Source organism: Rhineura floridana, chromosome 6 (assembly GCF_030035675.1).
Source record: "Rhineura floridana isolate rRhiFlo1 chromosome 6, rRhiFlo1.hap2, whole genome shotgun sequence".
NCBI lineage: Eukaryota > Metazoa > Chordata > Lepidosauria > Squamata > Rhineuridae > Rhineura > Rhineura floridana.
In genome coordinates this window covers 152,241,870-152,261,755 of record NC_084485.1, presented here as the reverse complement: position 1 = coordinate 152,261,755, position 19,886 = coordinate 152,241,870, and the positions used below count along the sequence as shown (strand labels likewise).

General features: G+C 42.8%; 1 protein-coding gene across 9 annotated transcripts in view; it reads left to right on the top strand.

The window, feature by feature from the left end:
* Positions 1-19,886, top strand: part of TNR (tenascin R) — a 223,338-nt gene that overhangs the window by 126,913 nt on the left and 76,539 nt on the right. For all 9 annotated transcript variants that reach the window (XM_061634120.1, XM_061634118.1, XM_061634115.1 and 6 more), the window contains exons 8-12: positions 1,474-1,659; positions 9,635-9,724; positions 12,998-13,261; positions 14,087-14,353; positions 19,271-19,390. In XM_061634120.1, the coding sequence (XP_061490104.1) occupies positions 1,474-1,659; positions 9,635-9,724; positions 12,998-13,261; positions 14,087-14,353; positions 19,271-19,390 (927 nt within the window). The remainder of the gene's footprint in view (positions 1-1,473; positions 1,660-9,634; positions 9,725-12,997; positions 13,262-14,086; positions 14,354-19,270; positions 19,391-19,886) is intronic.

The following is a 19,886-nucleotide window of genomic DNA, read 5'->3' as shown; positions in this document are numbered from 1 at the left end:
TGTGACTTGTCATGAAAGCTACACCTGCTGAAATTCCCTCATCTGCACAATGAAAAGTGCAGCAGCTCTATCCTCTTTTACATCTGGTCATCCCAACTTGGTCCCTTCTTTCTTCATTCAGTACTACTGCTCATGTAGAGAAGAATACAATGCCAGAGCTCCTGAGTGCGATCTACCAAGATCCAGTTAGGGAGCTCTGGCTAGTTCTGCAATGAAAATGCACATAAATTAAAAAACAATACAACACATTGAATTCAGAATGGGAACTCACTGCATGGCTATAGGTTTTTTACTGAGTGCGTAATTCCATGTGAAATCTTTAGTTTCATTGTCTCGAACCCACAATTCATGTCATGATTGGGAACATAGTTCAGTATTACAGTATATGCTTGGCATGCACAAGGTCCTGGCTGCATTCCCTGGAATCTCTATTTTAAAAGATTCTTAGGTAACTAAGCCAGAAAATGTGTCTGTTGGAGCAACCTGGAGATCCACTGCTAGTAACAGCAGACTGTACTGGGCTAGAGAAAGCAAAGGGCTGACTCCATAGGGAGACTTCCAAAGCATGTTATTTGTATTCCCTTTAGGGGAGTGGTTATAGCTTTATGGTAAGACCGTAAGAAGAGTCCTGCAGGATCAGGCCCACCACCTCCAGCATCTTGTTCTCGCAGTGGCCAACCAGATGCCTCTGAGAAGCAGAACCGGAGTGGTGGACCATATGCTTTGAATGCAGACAGGCTCAAGTTCAGTTCCTAAATTTAAAAAGAACTCAGATAGCCAAGCAATGAAAGATCTCTTTGCCTGAGACCGTAGAGATCCGCCTGGCCTCAGATTATCTGCCTCAGTACAAGACACCTTCCTCGGAACATTTATTTTAAACCATTATTACGTATTTTTGCATTGTAGCATTCAAATTTGTTTCTTCAAATATGTGTCAACTTTAAATCCAATCACTTGGGTTTCCCTCATTTGATTTCATTTCAAAGCAATTACCCATCCAAATAGTTTATTAGGGAATGTGGCAGATTTGCCATAATCTCAGACCTACATATTATATGTATATTATAAACTGGATGTCTCACTGAACAGTGTTCTCCAAATTCTAATTAGATAAAGACTGTGAAGTGCTTTGCACGCTTTAATGCATTACATGAATGATAAGGGTTATCATTAGTATGAGTTAATGAGTTAATGAGAAAGTGCCTTGGCTCTATGCAAGAATTATTGGTTTAAATTCTCTGAGTCATACAGGAGGAAAAGATAGTAAGAAATCAAAATAATGTAACTTGCATTGCATTGGAAAAAGGTCCACACTCTTTGGCCAACTTTCCCAAATATATAGAAGGCTATAAATTTCAAAATACCTTTCTTATGCAAAACCTTGTTGCATTCAGGATGACTGCTTATGGTACATGGATTGTAGCTATAGGAGCAAAAAAAGCAAGACACTGACTGTTTCCTTTTTAAATGAAGAAATTGATGCTCCCAAGAACTTGCGTGTGCTGTCTCGGACATCTGACCGCCTGGAACTTGAGTGGGACAACAGTGAGGCAGAAGTGGAGAATTTCAAGGTAGTATATAGCACTCTGGCTGGAGAGCAATACCATGAAGTTCTGGTGCCACAGAGTGCAGGTGCAACAACCAAGACCACCCTCACGGGTAAGCTTCCCCACCAACAGCATGGGTCATTTTTTTCCCTTTTAGAATTTACAAGGGGGAAATGTTATAATTGTTTTTGAATGCATGTATGCATGCATATGTGAATGTGTTTAAAATAATATTTTCTAAAACTTGAAAGAATGATGGGCATTGTGATCAATATGCAAAGAGAGGTTATTTACATTTACTTTAGGCTTTTCAATGGTTAATAGTTATGATGTTCCTTTCGATGCTGGTGGCCAGAAGATGATGTCCTTAAATGATCACTGATAGCTTTTGATGGCGAGTGGCTACTAACAGTTGGGGACCCTCCAGCTGCTGTGGACAGAAAGAGGCTGAAGAGAAACAGTGTGGCTGTTTGCAGCTGCCTGGCACAAAGTAGACTAGGGTCAGGCAGAGCTTGGAAAAATTACTTTTTTGAACTACATCTCCCATCAGCCCCAGCCAGCATGGCCACTGGATTGGGCTGATGGGCGTTGTAGTTCAAAAAAGTAACTTTTCCAAGCTTTGCTTGCTTTTTGCTTTTGTGGGATCTGATGCTGCTTTAAACACTAGTATAGTGTCTGACTGCTTTCCCACTCTCCCAAGCTCTCTTTATATATTTTAAAATAGATATACCACCCCAAAGTCTAGGGTTGCCAGCTCCATGGCCTGAGACTGATCCTGTATCTTTAGGAGAAAAGAAAGTCAGCCAAGTGCGGGTGTTCTTGCAACTCTGTAATGGGAGGTCTTCTGTATCTTTACAAGTTGTGCAGGGGAAAGGGAGAATTCCACCTTGTGGTTTTTCCCATTACAGTGTTGCAAGAACACCTGCACTTGGCTGACTTTCTCTTCTCCTAAAGATACAGGATCAGTCTCAGGCCATGAACCTGGCAACCCTACAAAGTCTTCAATACTCACAGGCAAACTTGACCTGAAAAGGCTTGCCTCTGAAATGCTATACCTCTCCAGGAAGTGGTGAGTATGAAATAGTGTTGTGTTTCAAGCGATGTAATTGTAATAAGATGCTCGTCTGTGGCTTTTGATCTCTTTCACACTTCCAGGTCATCAGGACAATATTATAGCCAGCGAGTGATGAATATGCAGGTTTATGGGCTCACTCTTAGGGCTGTTCCACACATTGCATTCTCTCTGGACAGAAATTATCTCCATGAAAAAGTGTTACATGTGAAGTGTCCTGGGTTAGTCAGTTAATTTTCATTTGTGTGGGTACTTGGCCAAACTCCCTCCAAGTCCTTGCTCAGTGCCACTCTCAAGGGCACCTGTTATTCTACCTTTTTCATGACTTTTCTACCATTATTCTCGCCAATGCATTCAAAATAATCTTGCTAGGTAGAAAATCTTTAAACTCCGCATCTGTGCAATGTGTCACAAGCAGAAAGTAGATGCACACTGCAAAAGGTGTTTACCTCAGGAAACAATTAGGCCAAGTTGCATGCCACAGAAGAATAGTTTGGGAGGAAAGAACCCAGAGTTATTGGGCAATAGGAGGGTGCCTGGCACAAGGGAACCAAATTTAGTTATCAAAGGCATCCATTAAGTAATCCTCTTAATTCTAAGGTAGAGCTGAAAGTTTTTCCCTGCAATCCTATGGACACTTTCTTGGCAGCAAGTGTCATTAAACTCGGGGGGGGGAGTTGCATCTCACCAGTGCTGTGCATGAAGTGAGCTCTAGAATAAAGCCAACTCTTCCCAGCAGTTGCATAGATGAAGATCAGTACTGCGTCTTTCAGGAAAACTGGTCGCTCATTATTTATCTTCTAACATCCAGGGGTCACTGCAACACATTTGAAAACCACTGCTTTACAGAGGCACCTCTGTAAGAGGTGAGAAAAAGAAAAAAACAGTGGCACTTTCCTCTACTCAAGCACACATGCACACACACAGCTAAATACAATCTAGTATCGGAGAAGAAGAAAAGCGAGGAGTAAAGGTGGAAACATTTTCTAGTCTCCTCTTCACCTCTTCTGAAAGCCTCTCTTAGCAGAGATGTCATGGTTGTGCTGTGCTGCTACAAAGGAGCGTGAAGCAGGTTTTCCTTAAATCCATCAGCAACAATGTTCTGCCCTGGAGGTGGAATTTATCTTTAGTGTTTGTTTTGTCCGTCTAGTGAAATGCAGCTGCCTGTCTCGGCTGCCTGTTTTCATGCACAGATACACCCTTTTGTCTGGGTTCCCAGTCTCTCTGAGATGCCCCTTAAACTAAGATCTAGGGAATGCTTATCAGGTGCTGCCTTCAACACTTCTTCTAGGGAGCTCTATATCCATTTAAACCAACAACCATGCCAGTGGTTTCTCACTACAGTGAAATCCCTTCATAACTGGCTATTCTGTGAAGTCACAATGCATATTTAGAAACTAGATTATCTGGATTTCTGTCCCTGGTGCCAGTCCTATAGGGTGTCCCACTCAACTATTAAGTACTGCCTTTGTGAGTTTCAGAATGAGAAAAAAGGTGGGAAACAACCCCATCCAAGAAGGTTTTTGTAAGTCCCACTGACTTTAATGGTTAGCATATACTATCTCTGTCATTGAAATAAACTGGACTTAAAAGTGCTTACTTTTTGCTGGATTGTATTCAGTGTACAGTAGGTTTTTTAAAAAAAAAAAACTGGTATTGTACATATCCTCAGTTACAAACAATTGTATATATCCTCAGTCACATTAAGAACCCTGTTTGATCAGACCAGGGTTCCACTTAGTTCAGCACTCAGTTGAGAGCTTCCGTGACTTTTCCCAACATCAGATTTTTTTAAAAAAACACACATCAAATATAACAATATTGTTATCATTGTATTCCCTTTAACTTCTGTCAAGGAGGTTGTTCATTGCTTCCTGCAAAGTTTGTTTTGCAACTTGGAAATAAGGTGGTGGGGCTGCTGTGCAAAGTCCTGTGAAAGTCTGAGAGAGAAAGTGGCTTTCTCTCTGCCCAGTGCCTGCCCATGCAATTCACCCCCAATGGTCTTGAAGAGAGGATGGAAGGGAAGGGGTTGCAAAAATCAAGGAACCAGCGGGAAACTGACCAGCCTGCTCTTTGCTTTGTTAATGTGAAACTGACCTGGCAATCTCTCCCTTTCTCTGGCTGGGGGGGGGGGGGGGCAGAGAAAGGATCCAGTATGATTTAGGAAGAGGAAGGAGGTGAAGGGGGGTATTGGGTGGGTGGGCACTAGACAGAGAGAAAGCCCCTTTCCTTTCCAAACATTGTTAGACATAGCAATATTGTTATTCTTCGGGAGCAAAAATATCAAAACGGTAAAAGCAGAAGACAGTGGAAAACAAATGAACATGGAACAGAAGTGCCTACCAGTTTGACAGAACTGGCACCTACAAGCAGATCCCATTCCTAGTATCTACCAGTTCTCTTATCCCAAGAAGTTAACGTTAACTAACCTGCTTTGCTCTCTGATGCCATATGTCACTGAGCCAATGTTTTCATGTGTGAATATGCAGCAAAACTTATGCATGTTTACAAAGAATTCAGTTGAATTCACTGAATTCAATTGAAATTACTCTCACAAATTAATTTGAGTGGGATTGCAGCCTTAGCCTCCATTAAGATTTCAATTTATTGGCACAGGAATCCAAAGAATGACCATCTCCGTTCCCACATCAGAAAAAACATAAAAATAAGTTATGCCTATCATTGTTAAAATTCAGATAATTGGGCTGATCGCTGATTTCCAAGAAGCATACTCAAGCAAAAGGGGTAGAGGTTGATAGTTTGCAAATATTTTAAAAATGTTGGAAAGAAGATCAAGAGCAGATTTTTTACTCTGTCAGCCTGAGGACCAAGTTGAAGAAGACATGCATTTAAAGAACAGGATGGCTGATTAACATACATCATTAAGAAAAACATGTGACTAGTTTAGCAATAGAACACAACTTGTCTAAGGCTGTGTACACACAACAGTTTTTCGGAGACTACTCAAAGATGCCAGAAAGAGGTAATCTACTGGTGGAGCACTAATCTGTTGGTAATCCACTGGTGGACTGCCTGGTGGTTGCTGGGTTTTTGGAAAAAGAATGCTGATCTACTTAGACATTGATCTGAGTTATCAAGGGACTTCTTGGGGCCAAGCTACACATGAGAGTAAACTTTGAGTTGCACAAATATATATATATATTTATCTGTAAAGCAGGTTCCAAGGAAGTGGAGAATCAGAATGAGGATTGTGGCAGGTGGGAAGACGGTTAATCTTTTCTTCTCACACTGTAGTCCCAATAAAAACGATCACCATCAACACCCTGAAGCAGCTATTTGACTTCCGATGTCAAAAAGCAGCCTCAGGAAGAGTAATTCATTGTGGCCACAGTGCAGAAGGAAACCATTAGCTTCCGTCTCCACATGCTGTGGTCCTGATCCTGATCAGGGCCACCAGAGCTGCTATCTGCATTTTTTTTCAATCATGCAACTCTAAATGATGCATTTAATGTCACATGTAAAAATCAAATAATAGATAAATAAATAAAATGTAGTTTAGCCCTTACATTTTGAAGGAAAAAATGCCTATTCAGAATAACTTGACACAAATTACTTAAGTAATTCTAAAGTTGCCCTCTTTTGATTAAATTTTAAAATACATTGGTGGACCAGTGGTTCTAGTAGAATAAAGAAAATCCCACCAGACTGAAGTCATTCCACTCTTGCACTGCATTACCCCAACCCTCTCAATTATATGTTTTTTACAGAACAAACCAGTGAATCACTCCCACAGCTCTGTCTTCTGTGATCTTCAAATGGGCTAATGAGTAGAGCTCAAGGGGACAAGACTAAGTAATAGGGAATAGGCCCCGCTATATATTTCTTGGTTTACATTTTCGCTGCACTTGTGGAGAGGAATTTTACCTCTTTTATGCTTCTGAGAAATGGCCAATATTCATTCAGTGAATAATAAATAAATAAACCCAAAGGGTGCCAACATACAGCCACTGGTATCCGCTTTGATCCAATAATGATAATAGATGACAGATTGGCTGGAAATTAACTAAATTGCTGTCTCCCCTGATGAGCCAGAAACCACAGGGGAGGCCTCCTGCAAGCAGATGAATACTTATAACTCCATGGCACGCAGGGAAAAGCTAGGTTCTTTCATTAATTATTGAGTGTTTCAGTTATGCCGTCATAAATAAGAAACTCAAATGAAAATGTTAGATGTCAAATCAGTCTGGTAACAAATAAAGCCACCTTGGATATTCTCTCTCCTTCTAAAATTTAGCTTTATAGCAATGTCTCAATAACAGTCAAAAAAATGGCTGCATTTTGTTCTAAAAGTAATGCAGCATTCTCAGCCTAAAATGGAAAAAATGCTCTACATGAAAAATCAGCGTTCCTCTTCCCGGAAGATTGCTCCGCCTGTGGCTGCGTCTGAGATGAGCTCTGTCTCAGAGGAAGCTTTTTTCAGTTTAAAATCAGTCAAAAGGGAACTTTGACTGGTGTAAATGTTCTCCCAGGCAAGGGTGAACCGAATAGATTATCCACAGAAACTTCGTTGGGCTGTCGGTGGCTGGAATTGATCAGGAATTCCCTGGGAAAGGAAGGCATACCTAGCAGCCGAAGACGGAGTTAGGACTTCCAGCAAGCTGGGCTGAAAAAAAGCGAGACGTTTTTTCTTTGAAACGATCCACAACGGGCGAGCTTTCTTCTGTCTAATCTTGTCATTTGGCTTAAATTACTACACTAAAAGAGATTTGTTTAAGAATCAGCAATTAAGATACCAGGGTGAGTTACACTTCTCTCTTTTATACAAGGAATTAAGGAGGAGGAAAGAAAATTTAAAAAGCTTATCTTATTTTTTATGGCAAAAAGCAGGCCTGAATTTGGAAACTATAAAGATTAAAACGGATGAGGGGCAACTTACCCGAAGAGAAAATCTGATTTAGATGATTATTTGATTGATATATGTCTGGGACTACTTTTTCTTGGACTACTTTCTTTAGATGAATCTGCTGTTCGTGTATGTTGCTAATTGTTCGGCTCTGTGAACCAAATTTGTTTTGCATTCTTGGACGTGCGAGAGATAAGAACTGTGCTGGCCAGATGTCAACAGGCCTGGAATATTAACTACCTTATTGCTGGAAAAAGAAGCAAATTACTCTTTGCTTGGGAATTGTGGCTATATTGGAAATTTGAAGGGGTTTTTTTCGGCTTTAAGAATGACAATCAAAGAAGTGGCAGAGACCCTGGATGTACCCCTGGAAGGGTTTTCCCCTCCGGATATGTTTCAGAAGGTAATGGATGAGATTAAGATAACGAAACAAGAACTGGGACAGAGTAGACAAGAGATGGCAACTGAATTTGGTAAAGTGAAACAGGAGTTGAAAGAAATAAAGGATTATATGAGATAAGAAGCAGATGGACAAGCAATAGAATATGAAAAAGAAATTAAAGGGAAGGAGCAAATTCTGGAGATTGGATCAGATATATCAAATGTGGAATTGGAAAAGGATTTGGACTTTATGGCAAAAATTGAAGGGAGGATGCAAGTCCTGGAGATTGGAACAGATATATCAAGTGTGGAACTGGAAAAATATTTGGAGTTTGTGGATCCTGGAGATAAAGATTACTGTTTGGAATTCGGCATTGTCCCTGGAGAAATTGATGAAGATATCAGAGATAAAGCTATCAATGTTTCGATGGAATTTCTGGACTGGAATGATTTGATGGAACTTGAAATAGAGAAAATTTATAGAATTAATTCCAGATATGTGACAATGGAAAAACTCTCAAGAGATGTGCTAGTGCATTTCGTAAAAAAGAGGAACAGAGATATGACTTTACAACAATATTTCAGCAACACATTCAGAATTGATGGCAAGGAACTATTTGTGATGAAGGAAATTCCCATCAGACTCTTACTATATGACTATCACTATGACAGCAAGATTATTATGGGTGCAAGGATGGAAGTTGGAAGATGGAATTAACACTGATAATGGAAAAATGGCTATTGAAATTACTGGTCCTAGTAGACTTGATGAGATGGATTAATTGACATGTTTATTTGAAGAAAAATCGAGGGATATATTTCTCAAGGAGTGGAAATCTCTCTTTGACTTTTTGTGGAAAGAATAAAGTGATGTTAATGAGATTTGATGATTAATTAAGATAACTACTGGAGGAAAGTGATTTTGTAATATATTAAGAGACAGGTTTGCTATATATCATAGACCTATAACTGATCTGCGACAAATCGGAAGTCAACATTTTATTTTATTGTTTAATTTGTTTCTTTTTTGTTTTGTTTTGTTTTGTTTGAAAATTTGAATAAAATTAATGATAAAAAAAAATCAGCATTCCTCATTTTAATTATCTGGTCTGAGCATGTGCTCAGAGGCATCTTGGTCCTTCATTTTAAGTATGTGTTTGCCTCCAAAGCCGCTACTTTGTGTTGCAGAATATATGGAGTAGCTATTTTATTTTGCAGGGGGGGTGGAGGGGGGGTTGTACATTCATGCACTCAACCTAATTTTGTCTTGGACAACAAACTAGAGATAATCAAGTGTGTAGACGAAGCCATAGCACTCAGAGATGGAGGCTGGACATTAACTGATCAACCTTTTAGCGTCAGCAAATACCAACTGAAAACTAACTTTTTATCTTATGTATGTTTCTAGACTTTAGAGACCTAAACTATTGTGGCATTTATTTATTTACTTATTATTTGATTTATATCCCACCCTACCTCCCAGCAACTGAAATGTTGTTCAGTTTGTTCTCTTTCCCAAGAAGTCTTGGGTGATGTTGGATGATAACACACATTACTTGGTCTGTACTTTGTCCTTTCATTACTGTGGCCTTAGCAGCAAATGTTAGCACAATTATTCATGGCCTCTTTTTTTTAATAGTTTAAAAAGATACTCAAGTGACTGTTACCATGACAAAATTACAGCTGTGAATCCAGACAAAAGAAACCACTATATGGATGGAAATAGTTATACATTCTTTATTCTGTGCATCATTGTGTGTCCACATGCAGATTTGGTACCAGGAACAGAATATGGAGTTGGGATTTCAGCTGTTATGGAGGGCAAGCAAAGTGTTCCAGCTACCATGAATGCAAGGACGGGTGAGTGAGACACATTTAAATGGGATTTGAAAGAAAATGTTTTACTTTAGAGTGTTCCTGTTCTGGGTTCCAGCCAGTCACCCATGCCCTTTTCCGGGATACTCCACCACCAGTTTACTGCCGCCCCTCACCAGTCCCTCCTCCCAACAGTCAGTCTCAGCATCCCATGTCTACTGAGCATGTTTGGTTCTCACTTGGCTGTTTTCCCCAAGCCTGCCCATACCTTCCTTTTGTGCTCAAATGCATTGTTTTGACTCTATAAGGGTCCACACTCAGAGAACCGAGTTCTCTGTTTATATACAGTATAGGCTAGCAATTTCCATAAAAATTGCAAGTGAAATAAAACTGACCTGTGCAACAGGTTGCAGCAAAGGGTATAAAGAAGCACTGCAGTGATCTTACAAGGATCCAGGCCACACAGACATATAATCAGGATCAACCAATCAGGTCTTCAGGGACTGGCAAACCTGCTCCCCATATTACAGTCTTCCTTTACAGGAGCACACCTAAAGACATAGACATTAATACACCAAATCACTTCTGGAATCTCTAGGAATGGTGCTCAAAATCTTTCATTATCAAATTTGGGGTTGTGGAGACTTCCTGTTCCATTTTGAATTGGATGTGGACTTGTTGGATTCCATTGGGGTTTAAACTGGGTCCATTAAAGGCCCAGCTTTGAATATTTCATTCTGAGCATGTACCAGTGATATGTCACTAGCATAGACCAAGATTTACAATCTGAGCAGGTCCAGGCCTGAACAACAGAGATCAGCCCCTCCCCACTGCACACATTTCAATAAAGATCTTGCCTCAGTGTGACAGAGAGGCCACAGTCCTTGCCATTATGCTGAGATTAGTGGGCATGCCCAAGTCCTTGTTGTTATGGGAAACACAGCTCCATGTGCTAGAGACATTCAAAATTTGGAACAGGTTGCAATAACAGCAAGGATCAGGGCCTCCCCACTGACTTCACCAATACTGCAATGCCATCTAAGGTGGTGAGGGCCAGATCTTCACTGCAACCTGTTCACACGTTACTCATGTTTAAAGGACAAATGTGTTGAAAAGGTCAGTAGAGGTGCACTTTTAGTCCTGCCCCCAAAGCTATGCTGATCCTCTGCCTCTGCCATCATTGCTGTGTTGAGCATAACTTCGGCTGTGGGGAGCCTTCTCGATGCATTTAGGCTTCCTGTGTGATTTAACATCTTTTTTGCCCAGGGTTCTAAATCACACAGGGAGCTTCCATGCATAGAGCAGGATCCCTGCTGCAGATGATGGGAGGACCTGCACAACCTGCAGCCCTTTTCACCACATTTGCCCTCTACATGCAAGCAATGTTTGTGAAGACAGTTCCCATATGCTAAGATGCACTAATAGGGCTTGAAGCAGGTTGCAGCTGGAATGGTGAGGATCAGACCCAATCTGAAGCTGCTCCAAGATTTGTTGGGGCGGGGTGTGGTGCTTAAGGGAAGTGCATGTCCTATGATGCCAAGAGACCAACTTATGTGTAGCTACCTCTAGAGTCTAGGGGCCGTAGTTCACTGATTCAAATTTGGTAGGTCCTGATGGGATTCCTGTGAAATTGGTTTGCAGGCCACCTGCTGGTTATCCCTGCTCCAGGGATCTGGTTGGCAACTGATTTTAATAGGAGCCATATTTTGAACTGAACAAGGATTTGAATCTTTGTAACATTGTCTCTGCACACAGAGACTCTCTGTGTCAACACGTGTTGACTCTCCCTCCGACAGGTGCTCTGTCCTTTGCTCACTCCTGTGTGTGAACCGAGGCAAATAAGAATGAGTAGCTGAAGCCAAAATCCCTTTCCTTTACACTGGCGAGGGAGCTCTTCATAAGAACTCTGCTGTTGGAATGAGCAGCTGTGGGTGAGGGATGTTGTTTACAGCACACACTGGGTAGAATAGGGTTAAAGAAATTAGCCTAACGTTACTGCCTGCCAATAGAGAGACTGTCATTTTTATCGACGCATAAGCAATTTGGCATTTTGCAGAAGAAGTATTTACAGCCAGCATTTCAATGCAAATACAAACTGCTTTTGCCTTTATGTGATATTTGTACAGCGATTACAGCTGCAAATATAAAAGCCAGCCTTATAATTTCTGCGGTATTGATTCATAGATCACATGGCTCTATCAGCTCTAGCTTTCAATGACCATCTCTATCTAGAGATGGCTGTTCTGTACTTCTAGGGTCCTTACTTCCATGAGCTCTCTTGCCTGGTCACAGCAGTAGTCTAGGGAGAAGAGAGATTGATGGAGGAGGCAAAGAGCCCAGTGCACTCCTAAAAGAGCCTCACACTTGCACTGACATATCTATTGGCCTACAGAGGCAGAGGCAGTGTGGTGTAGTGGTTAAGGTGTTGGACTACAACCTGGGAGACCAGGGTTTGAATCCCCACACAGCCATGAAGCTCACTGGGCGACCTTGGGCCAGTCACTGCCTCAGCCTCAGAGGAAGGCAATGGTAAATCCCCTCTAGATACCGTTTACCATGAAAACCCTATTCGTGGGGTCACCATAAGCCTGAATTGACTTGAAGACAGTCCCCACAGAGGCAGGAACTGTTAATGGTGCCTCAAAGAAAATGGCATTTTCAGCTGCACAGGTCATTGCACATGCAGAGGTTCAAACTAGCCAAGCCAGGCCCAGCCATCTCTATCAGCTTCAGCTGAAACTCAGTAGCAGCTACAAGGCCTATGGATCCATTATCTATATGCTTGCCCTAGCCTGAAGTGGATTTTTTGGGACACAGTTAAAGGTGACTCATTGTAATTAAATGAGTTATTTAATGTATTATTATTTACTGCTGGCAGAGTGGGCACAGTGCTCTGGAAGCAAAAATATTCTGGGCCTCCCTTGGTGGCGGCAGAGGAGTCGTAACCTCCTTGTAGAGGCAGGAACTAAAAAGTATAGGCTGGCAACCTTCAGTATCACAGCAATCCTAGACATCACAGTTCATGGGGGAGGACTGCACCTCCATCCTACCAGACACACACAGTCCTATCTTGCTTCTCAGCCTATCATGGGATTCATTTCAAAGGAAAGCTCTCATTAAATTTCTTTTTGAAGAGAATTTCAAGGGTCAGTGGTCCCTTGCGTGTGTTCCATGCATGTATAACATTCTAAACTCAGACATATACATCCCAAGTTGTTCAGTCTATCTTTGTAAGTTGCTTCGAGTTCATTTTTGAAAAAAAGCTACTAATAAATATAAATAAATAATACCTTTTAAAATCTCCTTCTCCTGCCACAGAGCTCGACAGCCCTCATGACCTCATAGTGACAGCTTCCACAGAGACATCCATCTCTGTGTCCTGGACCAAAGCCAAGGGCCCTATTGATCACTACCGGGTCATCTTCGTTCCCGCTTCAGGAATGGCATCTGAGGTTACAGTTGCCAAAGAGAAGTCTGAGCTTATACTGTCAGACTTGGAACCCGGGACTGAATACACTATCTCTGTCGTTGCTGAGCGAGGCCGTCAGCAGAGCCTTGAGATCACAGTGGATGCCTTTACAGGTACTGAGTGTCAGGTTGCATTAATCAGGTACTGAGGGTCCTCTTAGTTTTTTGGGGGGGCCCAGTATGTCTGCTGGTTGACTAAGGGCCACGCTAGATGTAACATGGGAGATCTGTGATTAAGATCTTCCTTTCTTCCTTTTTTGCTAACTGCAGCCCCATATGAGTGCTTTGAAAGTCGGGGACATGATGCTGTTTGGGAGAGTGTTTAAGCCCTGATGATGATGGTAGTGGAAAGACAGATGCAGCATATCTACTTCTGCTAATAGCAGGAGGTTTTTGAGAGGAAAGCAAGAGAGGAAAGGGTTAAACTTATCCCAGAGCACCACTGATCTTCAAAGCAGCCATGTGGTACTGCTAATTAATGAAATAAAACAGACATCTCATGGAACCTCTAGTTTGATCCTAATGTAATGGGCATGACATTTTCAAAATGTTTTGAAAGTGCCTGCTTGCAAGACCCTTCTCGTGCACTCTCTCTGTTGCCCCATTTTTCCTGCTCCCCTTCCTCAAATTTGCACTGGGCCTTGGTCTCTCTTGGGGGGAGTGGTCAGTTTTATAACATTTAGACTGCATCTAGTACTTAATTTCTAAAGGGAGAGGTGTTGGAACTCAAGCCAGCTCAGAAGATCAGTTTCTAACCTTGGTACCCTTTACCCTCATTCCAGAAGCCAGGCTCTAATTACTATCAGAGTCTCTGGTCACTTTGTGCATACTGTACTCAGATGTGCTCAACTTTATCATCATTTTGCATGTTTCAGGGCTGAATAAGATCCAGCCTGTCATTTTCAGGCTTGTAGCATTCTTCTGCATTCTTATTTTCAGGGTTCCGACCAATCACGCAGCTTCACTTTTCTCATGTGACTTCCTCCAGCGTGAACATCACTTGGAGTGACCCCTCCCCTCCAGCAGATAGGCTGATACTGAACTACAGCCCCAAGGACAAAGAGGAAAGGAAGGAAGTGATACTGGACCCTACCAAAAGACATGCTGCCTTGTTTGGCCTGCAGCCATCCACAGAGTACATTGTGTCCTTAGTGGCTGTGCATGGCCCTGTCAGCTCTGAGCCCATCATGGGCTCCATCACAACAGGTAGGAGTGCTCTCTCCATTGTGGTTTAATACCTGTATCCTGTCGTCTTCATCAGGAGATCCTTTGTGCTTGAATGGGTCACACACAAAAAATACAAAACAAAAATATGGTGAAGCCAACCATCAGAGTCATAGCTGAGTCTTGGAATTCACATTTAACCCAAACTAGAGTGACACACATCCCAACTCTTCCTATCAACCAGGGATAGTCCCAATTTTCTTCAGCCTCTCCATTGTAAATCACTGTACCTGATGTCCCCATCTTGTCTTTGGGTAAGTTTTTTTTGGATGTGTTTTAAACATTTTGTTCAGGTGAGTTGCTAGAGTTCTTAATGTTTCAGCTCTCATGGTCAACAGCCTCTGAGCATGTGTGTGTGAATGCAGCACATCTGTAATGCACATGCATGGAAATGCGCACACATGAGCCTCATGGCAGAATGCCTGCCATTTCATACGCTGCAGTGATGGAGTTCATTTGATAACACAAACATACTCTGGGATAAAGTTTTTTTCTTAAATACCTTTAAATGCCCTTATCAGGAGAATGCAGCACGTGTGGCTGATTTCCACATTGCTCCTCTGCCTGCCCAACCAGAAGTGGGATGGGCAGGCTCAAAGTGGAGCAATGGTGTGGAGACAGAAACTTCAGGATGCTCACCTCAGCTGTATAAAAGATGAGCTGAGAGTGTGTCAGAAGCGGGTCTCAGGTTTAGTCAGTGGGAACCAGGAGGTTGGATAAAGAAAGCAAAAAAAAAGGTCCAAGGAAGCAGAGAAGTTGGTAACAAAAAGGACAAGAGAGAAGCTGGTTTGCCTCAGAAGAGGGGAGGATGAAAGGCATACCAAGAACAAAGGAAATATGGTGAAGGGTTGAGGGCTCTCATACTGGCCTAGAGAGCTGGTGGGACTTAGGCCTAATTCTCAGAGCCAACTCTGGTATCGCTTGCGGCATGGTCTTCTATAATCGATTCTAGATGAACTCAACACAGATGTGGCCATGCACATGCATAACTCTGGGCAAATTAGCATAGCAGTGTATGCAGCAGTAAAGTATGGCAGCAGCAGGAAGGAGTGTTGGCCTAAATCTGTGTCATGGCTACCATTATTTATTTAATTAATTTATATCCCGCTCTTCTTCCCAGAAGGAGCCATGGGTGGCATTAGGATTATGGACCCTCTAATTCCTGTCGAGAGGACATAAGCTCCCACTGCTTTTGCCACTAGTAGACCTTGCTTCAGTTTGGCTGCACAGGTGATCCAGAAGATTGCTAGCTTCACCTCTCCAGCCTGCTATTGCAAGCATGCTACCCCTACCTAATTGTCAGACTCTATAACAGCACAATAGATCCCAAAGCCCCCCTTTTTTTCTAGCCAGCTAATATGTCCTGGGTTGCTGCTACAGGAATCTTCCCATCCATCCTTCTGTTGTCTCAGCGCTGAGTTTTGCTTTGAGACTGCAACTGATTCCAAATGCTATACAAGGGAATTACATATGTATGCTCAAAATCCACACAGCAGCCAAGAAACCAGATTCGTTCAGTGCACATTCTTTTTGAAATTCCCTTCAAAAAGCCACAAGCGTCCTTCCAGCTGAAGTGGGTTGGGGGAGACAGAGACCCAGTTCTGGCTGAGGCAAGAAACCTATATCTGGGTTGTCTGCACATACAGAAATACCTCAGAGGTTGTGTTTCATGAACCAATTAACCCTTTTGGCCCATCTGACCACTAGACACACCCCATGGTGCCATTGAGGGCCCTGGCCCTGGGGACCTTTTTGCTCTTCTTTCTCCCCCACCCCCTGCCCCATTATTCATGACAGAAACAACCATTCTGCTGGTGAACACTGAGAAGCCTGCCTGTATACTCTTACTGGGGCCCAAGAAAAGAGGGATCACCAATCCTGAACCCAGCTAGTAAAAAAAAACACTCTCTGTCCACCCTCCAAACAAATTAGAGTCCCATCCTGAGATCTTCTTCAGTAAAACTGAATAGGTAGGAAGGGATCCCTATCTGCTAATCCCTAATAACAGAGAAACAGCAACTGTGACAAAGTAAACACTTTTATGGAACAGCATCAGAAATAGAGTGGATTGACATATGGATAGGGTTGCCAATCATTTCACCCCAAGAGGGCTCCTGTGCCTTTGACAGCTGTATGACAAATAGAAGAGTATTTGTGGCCTCTCCCATAGCTCCACATCTATGCTGGGTATGCCTGTTATATAATGGTCTATCACAGAGCTTGCAAAGGAAGGAGCCTGCCTGGTACAAGCATCTTCTGCCAGATTGATTAGGTACGGCTCCTTAACAGTGCAGGGGTATTGGCGTCTCTAGCAGTAGAGTCCATGATCTTGCACTGAATAGTGTTGAAGGCAGAAGAACACAGCTGTGGCTCTAACTGCAATGTTTCCTCCTCACACACGACCACAATGTTAAGCGATGGGGTGCTGAAGGAGGTCTCTTGAACCTGTTGTGGGCTCTGTCAGTGTTTTTCTGGGTGTTCATAGAAACTGCATTGCAGGTGCATTTACATATTCATTCATTCATTCATTCATTTACATAATTTATATCCTGCACCAACATAAAGTTGGAGAAACAAAGAAGTACAATTTAATATTAATAATGATAATCACATGGACAGCAAATTAAAACAAACTAAAGCAGCAACAGCCCATTCAAACAGATAGTAAAATCAAACTGTTCTCTGTTAAAATTCTTACATTAGCAGTACTGAAAAGCTTGAGAAAACAGAAGTGTTGTCTGGCACCTAATGAGGTCTCATTCAGGCTGGCCTCCATTGGGAGGGCATTCCAAAGGTGATGCTGTGGTGGAGCACTGTCCCCCTTAGACTTCTCTTAGATCAGGAGTGGGCAACCTTTCTGGCAGATCCTTTATCGGGATCTGGCCTCACAGGCCAAATTCATGGGTGGGGTCATCTACCTGTTAGGGACATGGCATCATTATGATGTCATATGATTGACAGGTGAGTTGTCCTGACCATCTGTCAAAATATCTTGTGGGGTTCCCAAGTGTCAGTGGCTCCCAAGGGAAGCCAGAGAAAGAAGCTTCCTGCAGCAGCGGGTGGGGGTGGAATGAAGGGAAGAGAGAAGCTTCTTTCTCCACTTCCTTCCTTCCCCGCACCCTGCTGCTCCTGCTGCTGTGGGAGGCAAGTAAGGGAAGCCTGCAATGCCGGCTGCTTTGTCTCACTGCCCACAGCAGCAGCAGCAGTGGCGGTGAGAAAGCAAGAGACATCAGAGGTTGAAAGGGGGAGCCCGGGAAGGCTGGCAAAGCCTGCCCTGTGCTGATCTTCCAACATCAAAGGTTGAGAGGAGCAGTGTTGGGTGGCTTCAAGAGCAGCGCTGGGAAAGGAAAGTGGTTTCCATTTAAAGGAAACCACTTCCCCCTCCTTGAGCAAGGTGAACTCCTGAAGCAAAGTTGAGAAATGGCTCGTTCCATCAAAGGAGCAACTGGGGGCCCACGTTAAGCTCCCAATTGTTCCTTTGAAGCCCTGCCCTTACCCGCCGCACACCTGACATGTATGATATCAGGCATAGGGCGTGTGGGTGTGGCTCCCCCAAAATGGTATCGAATTGGGGGGGCCTGGGGGGCTAGGTTTGGCCCATGGGCCAGAGGTTTCTCACTCCTGTCTTAGATCCATTGTCGGATATTTCTTCTAATCATCATTCCCTTCTGGCATCAAGATCATCTCCTTAAATGAGGAATGAAATGTATAATCATGTTAACTGCTTTGCCAATTACTATGACAAATAGACCAAAGCCATTGCTGTAAGACCTCTGCAGATAAACACACAATTATGCTTTGATGCATATGTTAGTCTTTCCCTCAAGAGTGACAGCTAGGAGATTTTTTTTTAATGGTGAGTCTTTTAGAGAATAAGCTATCACTGCTGAAAAGTGACACTGAGCAGTGGTGCTGTCTCTGCCCCTTTTTCTTCTGAGAATTTGGTTTGTATTTTAATTATCAATAAAAGGTGAGGGGCACAACACCTTCCTTTGCTTACACTTAACAAATCAAAAGGTGTCTCCTCTGCCACTATTACCTTCCTATCAAATATAGTTTTTTCTTGGCTATATGTTTCTCAATCACATACACACAAAAACCATGGCCAGAACTATATATTATGTGAAATGTGAGGTTGTCAACAAAAATGGCAGCCCTATGTCCATGTGTCAGTCCCCCTCCATAACAGCTAGTACAACGTGTCCTGATGTCATAAAACTTAAAAAATGGAAAATCCTATGCTCATTTACGAGCATAACCCTGTTTCAGAAGATTGCACGGCACAGGCTACTGCAAGGTAAATGAATCTTGCAAACAGCAGAAAAGAGCCTTCTGTCATATGAAATGTCACATGTTAAATAGCTAGCAATAGTAAAGTTATAACGTATTCCTAATTGTGTAGGAGTTAGTGCTGGTTAGAAAGGTAAAGGTGTCCCCGCACTTGTAGTGCGAGTCATTTCCGACTCTTAGGGTGACGTCTTGCGACGTTTACTAGGCAGACCATATATATAGGGTGGGATCTTCTCTCCTTCCCCGGCCTTTCTTTACCGCCCAGCATATGCCGGGTACTCATTTTACCGACCACGGATGGATGGAAGGCTGAGTGGACCTCGACCCCTTTTACCGGAGATTCAACTTCCTCCTTCCGTTGGAATCGAACTCCAGCCATGAGCAGAGCTTCGGCTGCATTACCACCGCTTACCACTCTGCACCATGGAGGGCCCTTAATTGCTGGTTAGGTTTGCATAATACAATAAGTAATTTAGAAGGGGTGCCACAGTTACCAGCATGGGCTGCATGGCCAGGAGTTATCAGCTGAAGTCACACATGACGCATTTGGGAATTGTGTAACATGCAAATGTTTGCCAACCTTTATTTCTTGTACTTTGCCTTGTACAGGGATTGATCCACCGGGAAACCTGACCATTGACAGTGTGACTGAAAATTCTGTGACAGTCCACTGGGACCCTCCTATTGCATTTTTTGACCACTATAGGATCGCCTACAAATCTGCCCAAGGTAACTCTCCTGCAACCCAGAGGTCAGTGACTGGAGTTAAAGGAATTTAAAGTGGAAGAAGGTAAATTCTGATTAAACTTTCAGAAGAATTTCCTGACTGAAGTAGCGGCTCAGAAGCCAAGTAGCACTACCTATTACAATTGCTTTAGGAAACTCTACCGTTACCTAATGGGCCCAGGTTTCCCAGAGGCCTATTGCTATGGAAACAGTTCACCTGAGATGTTTGGAGTATCTGCTTTTTTGTGCGTTCTGACAAAACCTACTCCTTGGGCCATGCCTTAGGGCTTTTATTTGGCTGCTACCAGTTTGTTTAATCATCTGCTTCTCCCAGTCTGGAGGTTCCTCTGGAGAGGTGTGTAAGGAGTGGGTGTCCTTGGGCTGACCTCACCCTACCCCACCCCACAATGTACAGAACTCTCCCCAACTGTCCCATAAACATGTTCCTCTCAGAACAGCTTGGCATGAATGTGTTTCCTTTGAGCTGAGACAAATAGTA